Here is a 14,758-nt window from a genome sequence, read left to right as displayed (position 1 = left end):
ATATGGTAAGCCACTTAAAATTATATTATATGGGAATTCATTTAAAATTATTATATAGTAAGTCGTTTAAAATTAAATTAATCAAAGTATTTTTCAGATGCTTTTCCTAGTGTTAATACTCTATTAATATAATTAATATAGCTTTGACTATAATAAAATTAGCATGCTTGTTTTGAATAGTAAAAAAATGAAAGAGACATAAATAAAAACAGGAAGAGAGAATAATAAATATGTTTGTTGTGTTCTTGGTTCTTTTATATTCTTACTAGTGGCATGTCCGCGCTTCGCGCGGAATATTGTTTTATTGTTGTTAGTTATTATTTTTTGGATGATATAGTTAACTAATTATATGATCGTCTTTATTTGCTAAGAGCATTATTTTGTATTTTTATTATGTTATGTAGTAAGAGGTGATATGCTAACATATTATGTGTTTGTTTTTTTAATGGCGTGTTGTTGTAAGTATAGTAGTACTTATTAGTGGTGGAGTGAGTTTGTGATGTAATGCAACTGAATTTCAATAATTTTAAATTTGGGCATTTGTTGATTCTAAGACTAATAGTTTCAGGATAAAAATTAATATTTTTTCCAATTATTTGAACATTACTTAGTTAGGAACTGCGTCTTCTTGGGTTGGGTCAGAGTTTAGTTGTCTTTGAAGTTTTTTTCTCATCGTTGGCTTACCATCGATAGTCCTTTCTCGTCTTGGTTTTCAAGATATGTTTTTTGGTGATCTGACTTTTATAGCTCGAGGACGGCTCCACGATTTGATGATTTTGTTTTGTCTACCCTTCCATCTATGTTCCCTCATCTCATTACAGCTTTCATCGCTGCTTGTGACTCTGTGACTCTCCCTTTCGCCATGTTTGGCACTCCAGGAATGGATACTGTTCTCCTCCGAGTATGCTCTGTAGATTTGGAAGAATGTTTCTGGTCTCAAGTCTGGGCTCTGGTTTCTTGAGGGTTGGCCTCCGTTCTCCCTCACTCAGGTTGTTCTATTCTTCCCTTGCTTCCCTTAGTATAAGTATGCGGTATTAGTCTCTTGGAGCTGTGGTCCCTTCTATCCAGAGCTTTGTGGTTCTTCACCAGCATAGGTGTCTTGTTTGTTCTTGTTTAGTTTGTGAGGTGCTTTTTACCTCTTAGCTGGTGGTTGTGCTTATCGTTCGTTATGTATGTCTCTTCATCGTTTCAAACAAATCTTTAATGTCCTATTTCTTTAATGTCCTATTTGTCGTTTTTTTAAAACACTAGCATTATCAAATCATTAACAAGTACATGATCAAATACGAAAAGGGACCAAAAAGAAACCCTTTAGACTACAAAGTAAAAATTCTAGACAAAAATATGCTTAAGCCAAGCAGAAAAACCTGAAGCAACATAAGATTGAAACATATTCTCCTTAACCACTTTCTGCAATATGAAATGCAGGTTTTAGGACATTACGAGGCTGCGATTCCACTCGCCAAAACAAAAATTCATGAAGGAAAGAAGATAGCTTGATAGAGTAGAATTTTAAAGAGGGTCAAGCAGCAGGTTTGGTAATGGTTCCTACTAAGTCGAGATCTTCACTAGGGTCAAGCAGCAGAATTTTGAAAGATTTTGTGAAGAATGTCTTGGAAGACCTGACACTGAGAAATGTCAACCTTGAAGAGGAACAGACTGTCATCTACAAAAAAAAATGGTGAAGTTGAGGAGCATCCCAATCAAATTGAATCTCACTCAAGGATCCTCTGGAAACAGTTTGATTAAGCATGTGTGTGAGCCCTTCCGTACAAGGGGAAATAAAAATGATGATAACGGTCGCCTTGTCTTAGGCTTCTTTCAGGAGAGATGAAGCCATAAGATTGTCCGTTTAGGAGAATAGAATAATTCACCGTAGATACACAAGACATAATCCACTTGACCAGGAAGTTACACCAATAAAACATTTTATTAATTTAGAAAATCAGTAGATTTGATGAGTTTGTTTGTAATTTCAAAAATATTAAATTGTATTGGAGATTTCAAAATAACTTAATTAAAACAATAACAATAAGATATCTATAATTAATATTAACATATTTGGATTTTAAGTATAACATAAACCTATAAAAGATATATATTCTTAGTATCATCAGTAAAAAGGGTATAATCATATGCAATCAACTTTTGCAATATAAAAACTTGCTCAAAACTAAAGGTACGCAGTTTTATACTAAAATATAAAAATGTGATATATTTATTTTTATAAAATGAGTATTCATGTATAATCGTGTGGGTTTCCAAGTTAAATAAATACATAAACGAAGAAAGGCTATGAGTCTAGATTACGTAACCACCTGGTGTTCAGACTGACTTATTATGAACTTTTTAGTTATTATTTACAGAAACAAACAAAACTTAATTTCCCGACAAGTAATTTCTTCATGATAATCAGAGTCATTATGAGTAGATGTCTGTGTTAAAGCACTTGAGCAAACCGACGAAGACGCTGAAGCAGAACAACAACAACAACACGTTGGAGTCACATTCAAATCGCAGCATCGTTTTCTCTTCTTGTCTTTTCTTAAAAAGTCATAGAATATCGGACAAGCACTCTTGTTGTCGTCTTCGTCATTTTCTTTCTCTTCATTAATCTCTTTCTCATCTTCTTTCCTCTTATTACTAGTATTGCTCGTCTTCTTCAAAAACACTCTGCACAGAACCCAGTTCGTGTTCTCTCCCTTAAAAACAAACAAAAGAACAAAACATTAGCCAAGTTTCAATCAAACAGCAAAATCTGATCCGAGTTTGTGAACCTTACGTATGATTCTTGTTGAGAATCAAGAAGACGATACTCATGAAGAACCCAATTAGTTCTTGTCCCGTTTGGTGGTTTCCCTTTGTAGAAAACCAGAGTTTTCTTCATCCCAACAAGCTTATTTCCCCCTATTTGCTTATCGATTCCAGTCGCTTTCCAATAACCCGAACCGGTTGATCGGTTCGACCGGTTTCCGTTTGGGTATTTAGCTTCCCTCGTGCTAAAAAAATACCTCTCTGACTCACAATCACCTGGATCATACAATATAAATGCCAAACCATCAAAAAATGAAAATCCAAAAATGTATATTTATATTTCATTACCTGGCAAGTCCCATGGATCAGCTTTACATATATCAATGTCCGGTATAACAGAAGCTGGTAAGGGCAAACCGGTCACTTTTCGACATAGATACTGAACCACTAGCTCTTCATCGGTCGGGTGAAATCTGAACCCGGGTGGTAATCTTAGTCCTCTGTTCTTAATAGAGCTTAGCTTTTCCATCGTCTAAGGAATTGATTTGGAGCCTTAGAAACAGAGACAAAAGAAGCTGAGAGAGATTATTGAAATGGAGAGGGAAAGTTGGGTTTATTTTATAGCTGAGGGATGGTCTAATGCTCCTTCCACTTTTACATTCTGAGCCATGTCGTAATGAATTGAACTTGGTACCATTATTGTATTATATTTTTGGGCTTTTAAACTATAATATATTGACCACAACGATCAACCATATTGGTTTGTACCACAATTTTTTTATCCAAATAACAAAATATTACATTTATGTTGGAATCCTTTGAATTTGGTTTGAGTATTAGAGAAATATTAAATTTTGTATTACTGATGCTATGAATGGGGTAAGTTAAATTTAGGAGCAACGCCTTTTTGAAATGTTTTCATAACTCTTTAGATAATGCGTAAAGAAAAATAGAAAATGTATGTCCCGACCACGTAGCAGCCACCATCAATCATGTTCATGCCATGCATGATAAAGCGATCATCTAGTATGTGGTGCCTTTTACGGCAGGCCCTCTACAGCAAACCCTCGATTACAAACTTTCTATAAATACTTTTTTTTGCTAATACGAACTTTCTATAAAATACTTATTCGAACTTTCTTAAATATTTTTTTATAACTAGAAGGTATCCGGCGGATCTGATGGGATCCGACTAATCTCATGGGATCTGTCTACCAGCGCCAGATAAATCTGATTACTCACAATAGAAATTAGATCCCCATATGTGGCCACACAAACGAGTAAATCTGAATTTAGTAGGATTCACACCGTGGTACTTAACGCCTTTTCAAGTCCGTTGTATCATTCGAGATCATGCTTGTGTGGTTTATAAATATTTTCTTATCTATATACATGAGTTCAAAAAATCTCTCGAAACTTCTGCATGTTTATTTACTCGCCCTACATATGTTACAATAACTTCAAATCACGTGAATTATAACGAAAAATCTATAGAATTAACGACTATTAATTTCGTATATGTGTTTGAAGCAATCGTAGATACATAGAGATGCGTATGCAACTGAATTTCGATAATCTAATTTAAAGAGATGCGATTTCGTGGGGGTCCATGAAAGTAACAAGTGCCCTGCAGATTCCTCCACTCAGAATGTCCAATTATCTTTACCTAATCCAGATAATAAACTACATACCCCTTCAGGTTTTTGCAAGCGTCAATAATATTTCATTAATATGAGCTTTTTCTTCTTATTATGTCAACCATTAACATGGAGTTCTTTAAACCAACACGTTACTGAAACAATACTCTTACGTAAAACGGAAGAAAAGATTCCAAAATGGTTGGCTATGTTATGTATACAACAAAATAAATTTAAAGGAGATGAAATTGAATTGGTGTGTATTCAATAAAATATCTCCATTTCAGACGGAATAACGTTCTATGTACATGTATGTTGTCGCTGTATTATATATAATTTGTGTTATATTGATTGGTTATGTTATCGGATCAGGGGCGGTCTGTGCATAGACGATGACTGTTTGCTGAGTTAGAAATGGCACGGGCGAGTTTTGTTATGCCACTATTCGATATTCATATTTGCAATGATTCGATTAGGGAATGCACTCAAAATAAAATAAAAAAAGATTTGCATTACGTGTGTTTATGATATATAGTTAGATCTGGAGCTTAAATAAGCCGAATATAGTTGCCATTTGACAACTTGGCATAAGTTAAAAGAACAAATAGAAGGAACACAAGCTAAACAAGAAAGAGATGCAATTAGGAAAATGCGTAAATCGCACGGATAAAATGGAAAAGTCAGGAGGGCCGACCCACTTTAGTTGCTTGTAAAACGACGGAGATTGCCGCCCCTTAATTGCCTTGTCCCACAATAGATCTCCTCTCTATTAACTTATTTTGTCTCACACAGTCGTCCGTACACACCTCACAATCTCCCAAATCATGAATATTGCTCTAACAAAACTCAAAATAATTCTCGACTTTTGTATTTGAACCCAAAATCCAAACCAAACTATAATAAAAAAACCGAATTCATATCCGATTCAATACAAATATCGGAATGGATTCTTTTGTGTGGTATTGGATTATGGGTATTATGCAAACCCGATGGAGACCCGAAAAACTCAAAAACCGGAAATGAGCTTGAATATCTAAATTAGTATACTTGAAAATAGAATTCAAAACCTTAATAAACAACTTAAACACTCATTTTTATTTTTGTTTTGACATTATATTTAAATGAATCCAGAATATTATTATCCAAAATAAATTCAGATGAAAATAAATCTTACACAGAATTTTAATTTATCTAACCATAAAGTATTATTAATCGAATCATATCCGAATAGAGCCTAGAAGACTTAATCTAAAAATCTAAAAATCCGATTTGAACAAATACTCGAATTCCAAACCTAACTAACTCAAAAGGCTACATGATTGAAACAAACCGAGACGGATGAAAAATAATAGATTGAATGAAACAACCATGGAGACAGTCGTGTATGTAAAAATATTTTTTATTGACACCACATACCTTTTTGAGTAATTAGTGACAAAATACGGTTAATTTTGTTGAATCGTATCGTATCAGTGTGCAACTATACTGAAGGATGGGAGGATACAAGTGGGTTAGTTTTGGCATTAAATGTGGGGTCCAAAGAGAGACAGTGGAGACTTCAACAATGCCGGTTGCGTGAGGAGAAGGTAAAGGTCATGTCCAAATAATACAATGTGGGTTTGTCGTCAACGAAATTCATGATATCGACTTCCTTTCTTATAAAGAACATAGAGTTTATCTTGGATGTTCTTCTTGCATATAGAAAATTATTGTTTTTCAAGTTAAGATAATTAATACTTGGGTCTTATATAATTTTCGGAACACTCTATAAGCATGCAGTTAAACTAAAATGGAACAATAATATTCTAGTAGCTCATAGATTTACGTATGACTCGCCCTGCTAAGTTCTGTGACAACATCCAGAAGGATTCTGCCATTGATTTTAGAGTTATTTGCATAGTTATACCACTTTTTTTTTAATTTAACACACTCATTATTTTTTTATCAACAATTTAACATACTCATTAAAGATCTGCCATTTAATTTATTTACAATGACATGCCATTGTTTATTTTTAAGATCTGTTTTAATTAATTTCTCCCATTAAATAAAGAAACAAATCTTTTGAAAATAATTTTGTTTACATATACAAGTTTATTAAACAATGGCACAAAAAATAAAACACTTCAGAAACATAAAGGTAAATTAAGAAAAAATACCATAATATTTTTTTGGTAAGTTATTTAAAAATAAGTAGAGATAAAAATTTATTCTGATAATTTATTTTGATTTTTTTCATACTTTTAGATTGTTTCATCTAGAGTAAGATTTACTCGTACAAATTAAAAAAATCATCAATTCACCAATAGGTTATGGATTATCTCATCTTAATTTGATAATTAAATAAATCAAGAATGCAAAACATAAAAATAAACGAATAATTTTTTTACCAATCAAAATTTGCTTATGCGATTTGAAGGCGTGTGTCTACAACACAATAAACTTCTCTTTAAATCTAACATCTAGGTTCCATCTATTAACAAATTACAATTATAATTTATCTTTCTTTTTTATAAACATATACAATCATTTCAATTATAGGTATTTTATCAAAAAAATCATCACAATTATAAATGTAACTAGGTTACAAATATTTTAAACACACATATATCTTTTCAGTAAAAAAATATATCTTTTCAATAGAATTTTTAAAAATAAATAAAAAGCATGGATCAAAATTTAGTACATTTTCTTGTAGTGAAATCTAAATCACGTTAAGCATACATTTTCTAATGAGAATCGAATATGTGACCTCCTAAATCCTACTAGATAATCCAAGAGTTTTACTCACTATGCCAATTGGCCCAACTCTTCGTTGATCATGTTATTCAATTTGGAACTCTTCGTACGTAAAATATTCATCTAGTATGACTCAAGGAGTGAGAAAGTACACCACATCTTGTCTGCAATGATCTCACATTCTAAAGATCCTGTAGACCTATTTGAAATTTGTGTCTTGAGTCTTCCATACTTCTTTTCAGGCTACTACCTTATTTAGCGATTCATGTTTTGAGATCTATCTAGATGAAAAATGCAAAACATATACTGTAAGATAACAAAACACATACCCAATTCTCCAAACAACAACAACAAAAGGTTGAACACCAAATCCAAGGTTGCTTAAACTTCAAAGCAGACTAAAATAAAATAAGGCTAAACGTTATAAATAAAAAAATCTCGCTCCCTCCAAACGCAATGAAACGGCGCGTTTTCGTATTCACATATGAAATTGGACCTAATTGACAAATAAAAACTCTTAGGGCTATTATCAGAAGCTTCCGTAACATTTGGGGTAATAACAGAATCATTTGAAATTTATAACTCACATTGAGCGAAGAAGAAGAAGAAGAACCTCTATCACTCTATCAGAATCTGATCCCATCTTTCTTCAATTCTCAAGGCCAAAAGGTACGATTTTTCTCCTTCTCCGTCACAGATCGGCCTCAGATTCTTCTTTCTCGTCTATTGAACCGGTAGATCGCGAACCATTTCGTGTTTTTTTTTTTGGTGTGATGCTATGTTTGATCCATGGATCGGTTGATTTTAGATCTGTTTCTCGATCTGATTGATGAAAGTCTCGATTTTTACGATGTGGGTCTTAGTCTTTGGTCTGAGTTTGGACTGTAGTGGAGCTGATTCGAACAGTTCTGTATCTGTGCATGTATAGAGAGTGTTAGCTGTTTGTTGCCTTCTCTTTCTCCTTGTTTGAGTTAAATGTGTTTCTCAAGTGAATTGTTTATTTTGGATCATTGATTCTTCATTTGCTCTTTTGCTGTTTGTTTTCAGTTGAGTAAAGAGTTGAAAATGGAAGGGACTGTGTTCACGCCGTGTTTGGAAGGAATGAAGAATGTCAAGTCTGAACAAGGGGAGATGCTTACTAAGCCTTTTCTAGACCTCTGCAAGACCATCTTGCCTGTTATAGGTACCAATTAAAAGGAGAAAACTTTTCTGTCTATATGCTTTTTTTGAGTAGAGGTTTTGATATTTTCTGGGGGGAGATATAAGCTCAAGTATATCTTGTGATTGTCTGTTGTCTTTATATGCAATAATAAGTTTCTTTTACCTTAAATAGACAAGTGTTATGTACTTGTGTTTCCTATTTTTTAACTTCATTTTCTGTTTTTCCAGATAAATTTGGAGCCGCTATGACTCTTGTGAAAGCTGACATTGGTGGCAACATATCGGTAAAGTTCTCTTCTAGTTTCCATGATTTTGGTAAAATCGTAGATCACAAATCCATTTAGCATTCATAGTACAAAACCATTGATAAAAGTGCATTGTCTGGCTCTGTTCTTGCTCTTCTTACCTAGTAATGTACAATTGTTGGTCCGGTTCTTGTGTAGAGGTTGGAGAAGAACTACTTGTCTGATCCCGACAAGTACAAGTACTTGTACACCTTTGTTCAAGGTGAAATTGAGTCTAAGACAGCAAAAGGATCGTCTAGTTGTACCAACGGTCTTCTCTGGTTAACCAGGTAAACACAATACACAGCTTTGTTATGAAGAGAGCTGCTTCTCAGAAACAGTCATATATATATATATATTGATTCTTTCAGAGCGATGGATTTCTTAGTGGAGCTGTTCCGCAACTTGGTAGCACATCAAGACTGGTCCATGTCACAAGCTTGTGGTGAATCTTACCAAAAAACACTCAAGAAATGGCACGGATGGCTCGCCAGCTCTACCTTCTCTGTATGAACTTACTTGCGCCTTTTATCTCCTTCATTTACCATATACACCTTCTGTAAACCAACTCTCATTTTGATGGTAAACTTTCTTGTTTATCAGATGGCACTAAAGCTTGCTCCAGACAGGAAGAAGTTCATGGATGTCATCTCTGGTTCTGGTGACATCTACGCTGACATGGAAAGGTTTTGCACTGAGTTTGGTCCGTTTCTTCAAGAAAATCATAAGTTTCTGGTAAACAAAATGACTTCATAAATCTTTAAATCATCGCCAATGTATGTCTTCAGATTTCATCACTAAGCTTTGATCCTTGTTTTTCATTTTTCGCAGGCTAGCGTTGGTATGGATGACATGAAAGCTTCTTGAGCATCATATGATTACCACCTGTATCCAAATCTGCTTTTGTCAAAAACTTTGTCTGTTTTAACTTTTCTCCTTTGGATTCTAAAACCTTCAAAGAAACAGAATAATGTATCAATTTCTATCTGAATGTTGTTCACTTTATATTACAAGTTTATAACTTTTATCTTCTCATTAGTCTTTTGTTATGTATATACTTTGTTCCTAAGAAATGTTTCAATTATTTGCAGAGGTTACAAAATTATATATGTACACTCTAAGATTTCCATTACAATTCTTAGATTTCCCACGTAGAATTAAAAATTCAAATACATGTTTAGACATGCATGTGTTTTTTTATTAATAATAGTAAATGATGTTCTGTTGTGGTCTTTTTTCTACTTCCTTAAGACCCGGAAGATCCTCGTGACAACTTGTTTCCCATGGAGGGTTGAATTGACTCAACGTTGCCTCCATTACCATCAAACATTCTAAATATAAAACTACAAATTACCTGTAAATTACAGCTTTGATTAGAAAAGGAAAAAAATAAAAATTCAATGGTAAAAATAAAAACTTAGTGCTCTCCCTCTTCTTCTTTCTCTTGGTTGAGATTGCAATCAACAATTCTGAGGGATCTCTTGATCCTTCTCTCCTCTCTCTCTCTTCCTCTCTTCGTCAGAAAACCTTCAACATTTTTCTGGTCAAGAAAAGAAAAATCCATGCGTTCAAGGTTTCATTGTTATTCTCTATCTTCTTGTTTGTGCCTGGGGACTTATTCTTGATTTGTTTATTTGTTTACTTTTCCTGCACGTTTAGGTTTACGGGAGTTGCAAAGCTGTAACAATCGTTAAATCTTGAACGTATAAAGATTGTCTCCGGCGTGTGGTTGGTTGTACACACTCACCGGAATCAAAACCTTCAATAAGAGCAATGGCGACGACTATGAAAGGTCTTCTTAAGGGCCTTCGTTACATTACTCAGATTTTTGGTTAGTCTCTTTCGATATTAATTACCCTAATGTATTTCTTGCGTCACAAGTCATATTAACCGTTCTATTATTACAGAAGACGAAGAGAAAGAACAGGAGATGCAGATAGGGTTTCCGACCGATGTAAAGCATGTTGCGCATATCGGCTCTGACGGTCCAGCAGCCAATACGCCAAGCTGGGTACGCTCATTCATTTTTTTGTATACATTTATACGTATGTAAAGAGTGTAAACTCATCACCATCCTTGCTCTTTCCGCAGATGAATGACTTCAAATCTCAAGAAAATGAGAACGCTCAAGTCGTTTCAAGAGGCAACTCCAACAAATACAACCCTCAAGGTTGTATATCTTTCCTCCGTAACGTTTTGTTTCGTTCATTTAAAAGCGTCAAGTTGTAACGTTTATTTTTTAACAGAGATGAACCAACGTGGAGCGGGGCTAAAAGAGCTACTTCCTCCGACCAACAACGAGAAACCGAAACATAAACACAGGCGTAAACCAGGAAGCAGCGGGAACGTTGCATCATCAGAGGAACCAGTGAAGCACTCATCAAGACATAGCCGAAGCAAACACGGGTCGATGGACTCATCGTCGAGTGATCAAGAGCCTTCAGTACGTAGAAGGCGTAGTGGAGAAGGTTCTACTAATCCTTTTCCAGATGGTTCAGCTCCTCCACGGAAGGGTAAACCGAGGAAACACAAAGGATCAATAGGAGGAGAAGGGTCGGTGAGGAGATCATCAAAAGACAAACCAGATACTGAGAGTTGAGTTGATGTAACGATATTACATAAAAGAAAACGATAAACATGAAATGTAATTTTTTTTTTTACGAGTTTTGTCTTAAGGGAAACAAAAACAGTTTCTGATTCAAACTCACAAGTTCCATTGAAGGAAATGTATTAAGAGAACAGTAAGAGATACATATCAATCAATCATCTATTTCTTGCGGAGATCTATGCCAGCTTTCTTGGCGACAGCGTCGAGTCCGTTCTTCTCAATGGTCTTCAAGGCCTTTGTTGATAAACGAAGCTTGACGAAGCGTTTGCCAGCTTCCCACCAGACTTTCTTGTACTGTAAGTTGACGAACTGCAACTTCTTGGTCTTGTGGTTAGAGAAGGAGACTTTGTTGGCTCTGTTCGCTTTCTTCCCAGTAAAAGGACAGATCCTCCCTGACACACACAAAAAAAAAAAAAAAAAAAAAAAACAGTTTCAAAGGCAAAGAAAGGGCCAAATGTTTCAGAATCAGAGAGGTTTAACAGAGAGATATTAAGTCAAAGTTTATTACAAGACGAGAAACCAGAACTTAAAACACACTTGTCGGAATCGAGACATAACTTGAGAGAATCCAACACACAAAGCCTACCCGAACAATTTCAAAGATACAAATACATTGATAGCTTGTTACAAGACAAGAAACAGGACAAGTACGAGGTCTGTAACGGAACTTAAACACACTTGTCGCCACCTAGACACTAATATAAGGAATCCAAACACAACAACTCTAAAATTTCGAAATTTAGACATGAATAAACTCTTAAGAGACATGAACTTAAACTTACGGGCGACGATTGGCTGAAGACCAGGGAAGGAAGGAAGGGAGATGCGGTTGATGACGTCAGTGGAGGGACCCTGCGAGATTCTTAAGCCGCTGAGCTGGGAGTTGAGGAAGCTGAGCTCAGTTGGCTTAGCGATGGACTTTGAGGATGAGGTCATTCGTAATCGGAGAAAAGCCCCTTGCGTCGCCATTGTCGTCATTTTTTTTCTGGCTTCCCTCTTGTTACTCTGCTTCGAGAGGATTTGGTTGGATAACGAAGAAGATTGGCTTTCTTACTTTTTCATTTATTTATTTTGTAGACTAGGAAAGGAAGCGAACACTCTTTCTCACCCAGAAGGTTACCTTCTCTAAACCGTTCGATTTCGTGATAACCGGATAGCATTTATCTCTAAACTCTGGTAGCAGATTTTGTTCGCTGGGCTTTTCGTAAATCAACTTATTTACTTTCGATCCCTTATTTATTGGAGATATCATCAGATTGCCCTTTTATTTTATTTTATTTTTTTCAACCCCAAAGTTTTTGTTTATGAAAATGTAATCACAATTTGCCACAGACCATGGGTAAGAATTGAGGAAAAGATGATACATGAATTGCTCTAGAAAGGAAAACAAATTTTGATGACTAAATACCCCCATGTCTCCTCTAAAACAGTAAGAGTAACCTCGATTTACATTATTACATATAAAGATGTTACATATTACCGAAACTAAGCATAAGCTGCAACGGACTGGAACAATGAACCTTCTCCTGACAGAAGCTGCAGCATCATCATCACCATCACTATCGTACTAGCTCTCAATTTGATTCAATACTGTGTAAGTATATCTTCTTCCTCAGCGCGTGTTTTCTTTGCGGCGAGAGTAACGCGTTCTGTCATTGTATCTCGGTCTATCTTGCGCTCTCTGCGGCTGTGGCTCAACTCGCCTCTGCCTCTCTGGTGATCTTTGGACTATCTCTCCATTAACAAACAGCTCCGCTGCAAAGTCAATTAAGAAGATACAAATCAGGTATTACAAACGTCTTTGTGAATGATCAGTCTCAGACCAGATATGCCATAATTCAATGCACACACCGAGCCAAAAGAAAAGCTGATGTGTTATATTAGCAATCAAAACTAATCACACTCAAAAGATTCACTAACTTCGGTAAGATGGACTAACTGAAGCACAGAAGCACAAAGCAAACAATGGTTGTTGCAATATATGTTTCATCTCAACCGGCCTGCAGTTAGATATAATAATACCCATCTGCGAAAATCGGCTAAGAGGAGATAGCATTTGATGTCAGTCCATTAGCATTCAAAGCTAATCATAGCCAAAAGACTCATTAGCTTCGCCAAGATGGACTTACAATCAAAATTTATTTTCGCACTTTCAAGAGAAAAGCACTCACGAGTTTAATGCAGTATATGTTTTCTTATAAAACATCTTGCAGTTAGATATACTATTAACTATCTGCATAAAACGGCTAAGAGAAAGTATTTGATGTCAGTCCACTAGCATTCAAAGCTAATCATAGCCAAAAGACTCATTAGCTTTGCCAAGATGGACTAATCAAAACATATCTTTCATCTTTCAAGAGACAGACTAAGACTAGCTAACCAGCAAAGATTTCATTTCGAGATTTAAAGCCAAAAAACTACCTCCATAATCTTTGTTCTCAGGATCCACATATGAATCAGGAAGCACAAACAGAACACCAGGCAAACCTGTCGTAAACAAAGCAACACTCTTTATTATTTATCACTCAGCACAAAGCTAACATAAGAGAGATAAGGGCGAGTAAAGACAAGACCTTCAAGCTTAGTAGAAGTCTCTTCATCAATCTCACACCCAAACCCCAAATACCTCTCGCAAGAAACATTATAAATCCTCTTCTTCGCCTCTTCCTCACTAAACCAAAACACACACACACAACAGAGTAAACACATAAAGACTCCAACTTGTTCAAACCCAACAGCTAAAGCTTTTACCTTCCAACGACTTTGGCTAAGGTTTGTACGTAGCAATCAATCATCTCCTGCTTCGTCGCTCCCTCGCCGCCAGGCTTGTCCATAACAATCAGCCAGTGCTCGTAATCGCATCCCGGAAACAAAGGCGCCATCTCCGTCGGAGGCCGGTCGCTGAAGTTGGAGCCGGAGTTAAGCGGCGAGTAAGCGGAGCCTGACCGGTTAGCTCGGCATCGGAGTGAGGTAAACCGAGGTACAACCGCATCGTGACCGGAGCTAAATCCACCGCAGCAAACGGAGGAAGGAAGCCTAGGAGGCGCGAGTAAGGTGGTATTGAATAAGAGGGAGCGCGTGAGGTGGCGCGTGCCGGAGATAGGCAAGGCCATAGTAGGGGAGACTGAGGATGGGAGCTGAGAGTGAAGGCAGTGGAGGTTTTAAAGTGGATAGGGTTTTGGTAGAGCATTTATTTTCGGCTTTTTTGTATATAATGGGCTTCACATATATTGCGCTTATGGCCCATAAAATATAAACAGAGAAATAAGACTTCTGTAGTATTTAGGTGTGCAAATTTATATAATTAGAGGTATAAAAATATTTGAATAGTATAAATAAATATATCTAGATCAAAAATATTATTAATTGAATTCGAAGGAATACCTTAATAACAAAAAAAAAAACAGATTCGGAGATCTAAAACACATGTTCAAACCATAAATAAATACATCAAATATTCAATGTCATATTTATTTTGATATGAAAATTTTCAAATGTACTCCAGGGCAATGAAGCCAAATTTTTTTTAAAAAAAATTTAAGCTCAGATACCCAAATGGCTATGTCTAATACTCC

General features: G+C 35.6%; 5 protein-coding genes across 7 annotated transcripts; 2 read left to right on the top strand and 3 right to left on the bottom strand.

The window, feature by feature from the left end:
* Nucleotides 1-2,199: 2,199 nt before the first annotated feature.
* LOC103865273 (NAC domain-containing protein 41) lies at nucleotides 2,200-3,500 on the bottom strand. The gene is made up of 3 exons (XM_009143072.3): nucleotides 3,103-3,500; nucleotides 2,783-3,030; nucleotides 2,200-2,702 (listed from the first exon to the last, which is right to left on the bottom strand). Exons 1-3 carry the CDS (start codon nucleotides 3,281-3,283, stop codon nucleotides 2,361-2,363), a joined length of 771 nt encoding a protein of 256 aa, XP_009141320.1. The 5' UTR covers nucleotides 3,284-3,500; the 3' UTR covers nucleotides 2,200-2,360.
* A 4,132-nt stretch (nucleotides 3,501-7,632) lies between these two features.
* LOC103865272 (glycolipid transfer protein 1) lies at nucleotides 7,633-9,610 on the top strand. Of its 2 annotated transcripts, none has more exons than XM_009143070.3 (7): nucleotides 7,633-7,799; nucleotides 8,178-8,313; nucleotides 8,520-8,575; nucleotides 8,735-8,865; nucleotides 8,947-9,082; nucleotides 9,179-9,310; nucleotides 9,407-9,610. In XM_009143070.3, the coding sequence occupies exons 2-7, from the start codon at nucleotides 8,196-8,198 to the stop codon at nucleotides 9,440-9,442; spliced, it is 609 nt and encodes a 202-aa protein (XP_009141318.1). In that variant the 5' UTR covers nucleotides 7,633-7,799; nucleotides 8,178-8,195; the 3' UTR covers nucleotides 9,443-9,610. The 2 variants fall into 2 exon arrangements, with proteins under 2 accessions (XP_009141318.1, XP_009141319.1); XM_009143071.3 differs by having other exon boundaries at nucleotides 7,734-7,864.
* Nucleotides 9,611-9,851: 241 nt separating this feature from the next.
* Nucleotides 9,852-11,345, top strand: LOC103865270 (CRIB domain-containing protein RIC1). Of its 2 annotated transcripts, none has more exons than XM_009143068.3 (5): nucleotides 9,852-10,148; nucleotides 10,235-10,406; nucleotides 10,486-10,586; nucleotides 10,667-10,745; nucleotides 10,822-11,345. In XM_009143068.3, exons 2-5 carry the CDS (start codon nucleotides 10,349-10,351, stop codon nucleotides 11,172-11,174), a joined length of 591 nt encoding a protein of 196 aa, XP_009141316.1. In that variant the 5' UTR covers nucleotides 9,852-10,148; nucleotides 10,235-10,348; the 3' UTR covers nucleotides 11,175-11,345. The 2 variants fall into 2 exon arrangements, with proteins under 2 accessions (XP_009141316.1, XP_009141315.1); XM_009143067.3 differs by having other exon boundaries at nucleotides 10,483-10,586.
* LOC103865271 (50S ribosomal protein L28, chloroplastic) lies at nucleotides 11,179-12,234 on the bottom strand. The gene is made up of 2 exons (XM_009143069.3): nucleotides 11,966-12,234; nucleotides 11,179-11,575 (listed from the first exon to the last, which is right to left on the bottom strand). Exons 1-2 carry the CDS (start codon nucleotides 12,159-12,161, stop codon nucleotides 11,343-11,345), a joined length of 429 nt encoding a protein of 142 aa, XP_009141317.1. The 5' UTR covers nucleotides 12,162-12,234; the 3' UTR covers nucleotides 11,179-11,342.
* A 262-nt stretch (nucleotides 12,235-12,496) lies between these two features.
* LOC103865269 (multiple organellar RNA editing factor 2, chloroplastic) lies at nucleotides 12,497-14,360 on the bottom strand. Its single transcript, XM_009143066.3, has 4 exons — nucleotides 13,935-14,360; nucleotides 13,757-13,854; nucleotides 13,605-13,670; nucleotides 12,497-12,938 (listed from the first exon to the last, which is right to left on the bottom strand). Exons 1-4 carry the CDS (start codon nucleotides 14,294-14,296, stop codon nucleotides 12,796-12,798), a joined length of 669 nt encoding a protein of 222 aa, XP_009141314.1. The 5' UTR covers nucleotides 14,297-14,360; the 3' UTR covers nucleotides 12,497-12,795.
* Between the last annotated feature and the right edge of the window lie 398 nt (nucleotides 14,361-14,758).

This window comes from Brassica rapa, chromosome A04 (genome assembly GCF_000309985.2).
Source record: "Brassica rapa cultivar Chiifu-401-42 chromosome A04, CAAS_Brap_v3.01, whole genome shotgun sequence".
Taxonomy (NCBI): Eukaryota; Viridiplantae; Streptophyta; class Magnoliopsida; order Brassicales; family Brassicaceae; genus Brassica; species Brassica rapa.
Note: the sequence above shows the minus strand (reverse complement) of the source record. Positions and strands in the feature narration are given on the sequence as shown.

Bases quoted from the DNA above. Each gene is read 5' to 3' on its own strand.
- LOC103865269 (XM_009143066.3), bottom strand. From the start codon at position 14,296: ATGGCCTTGCCTATCTCCGGCACGCGCCACCTCACGCGCTCCCTCTTA. The intron at 13,855-13,934 runs GTAAAAGCTTTA...GTTTTGGTTTAG, and splicing joins TTAGCCAAAGTCGTTGGAAG to TGAGGAAGAGGCGAAGAAGA. The intron at 12,939-13,604 runs GTAGTTTTTTGG...TTGACTTTGCAG, and splicing joins TGAGAACAAAGATTATGGAG to CGGAGCTGTTTGTTAATGGA.
- LOC103865273 (XM_009143072.3), bottom strand. From the start codon at position 3,283: ATGGAAAAGCTAAGCTCTATTAAGAACAGAGGACTAAGATTACCACCC. The intron at 3,031-3,102 runs GTAATGAAATAT...TGTATGATCCAG, and splicing joins TGATCCATGGGACTTGCCAG to GTGATTGTGAGTCAGAGAGG. The intron at 2,703-2,782 runs GTAAGGTTCACA...TTTGTTTTTAAG, and splicing joins ATTCTCAACAAGAATCATAC to GGAGAGAACACGAACTGGGT.
- LOC103865271 (XM_009143069.3), bottom strand. From the start codon at position 12,161: ATGACGACAATGGCGACGCAAGGGGCTTTTCTCCGATTACGAATGACC. The intron at 11,576-11,965 runs GTAAGTTTAAGT...TGTGTGTGTCAG, and splicing joins TCTTCAGCCAATCGTCGCCC to GGAGGATCTGTCCTTTTACT.
- LOC103865270 (XM_009143067.3), top strand. From the start codon at position 10,349: ATGGCGACGACTATGAAAGGTCTTCTTAAGGGCCTTCGTTACATTACT. The intron at 10,407-10,482 runs GTTAGTCTCTTT...CTATTATTACAG, and splicing joins TTACATTACTCAGATTTTTG to AAGACGAAGAGAAAGAACAG. The intron at 10,746-10,821 runs GTTGTATATCTT...ATTTTTTAACAG, and splicing joins CAACAAATACAACCCTCAAG to AGATGAACCAACGTGGAGCG.
- LOC103865272 (XM_009143070.3), top strand. From the start codon at position 8,196: ATGGAAGGGACTGTGTTCACGCCGTGTTTGGAAGGAATGAAGAATGTC. The intron at 8,314-8,519 runs GTACCAATTAAA...CTGTTTTTCCAG, and splicing joins GACCATCTTGCCTGTTATAG to ATAAATTTGGAGCCGCTATG. The intron at 8,866-8,946 runs GTAAACACAATA...TGATTCTTTCAG, and splicing joins GGTCTTCTCTGGTTAACCAG to AGCGATGGATTTCTTAGTGG.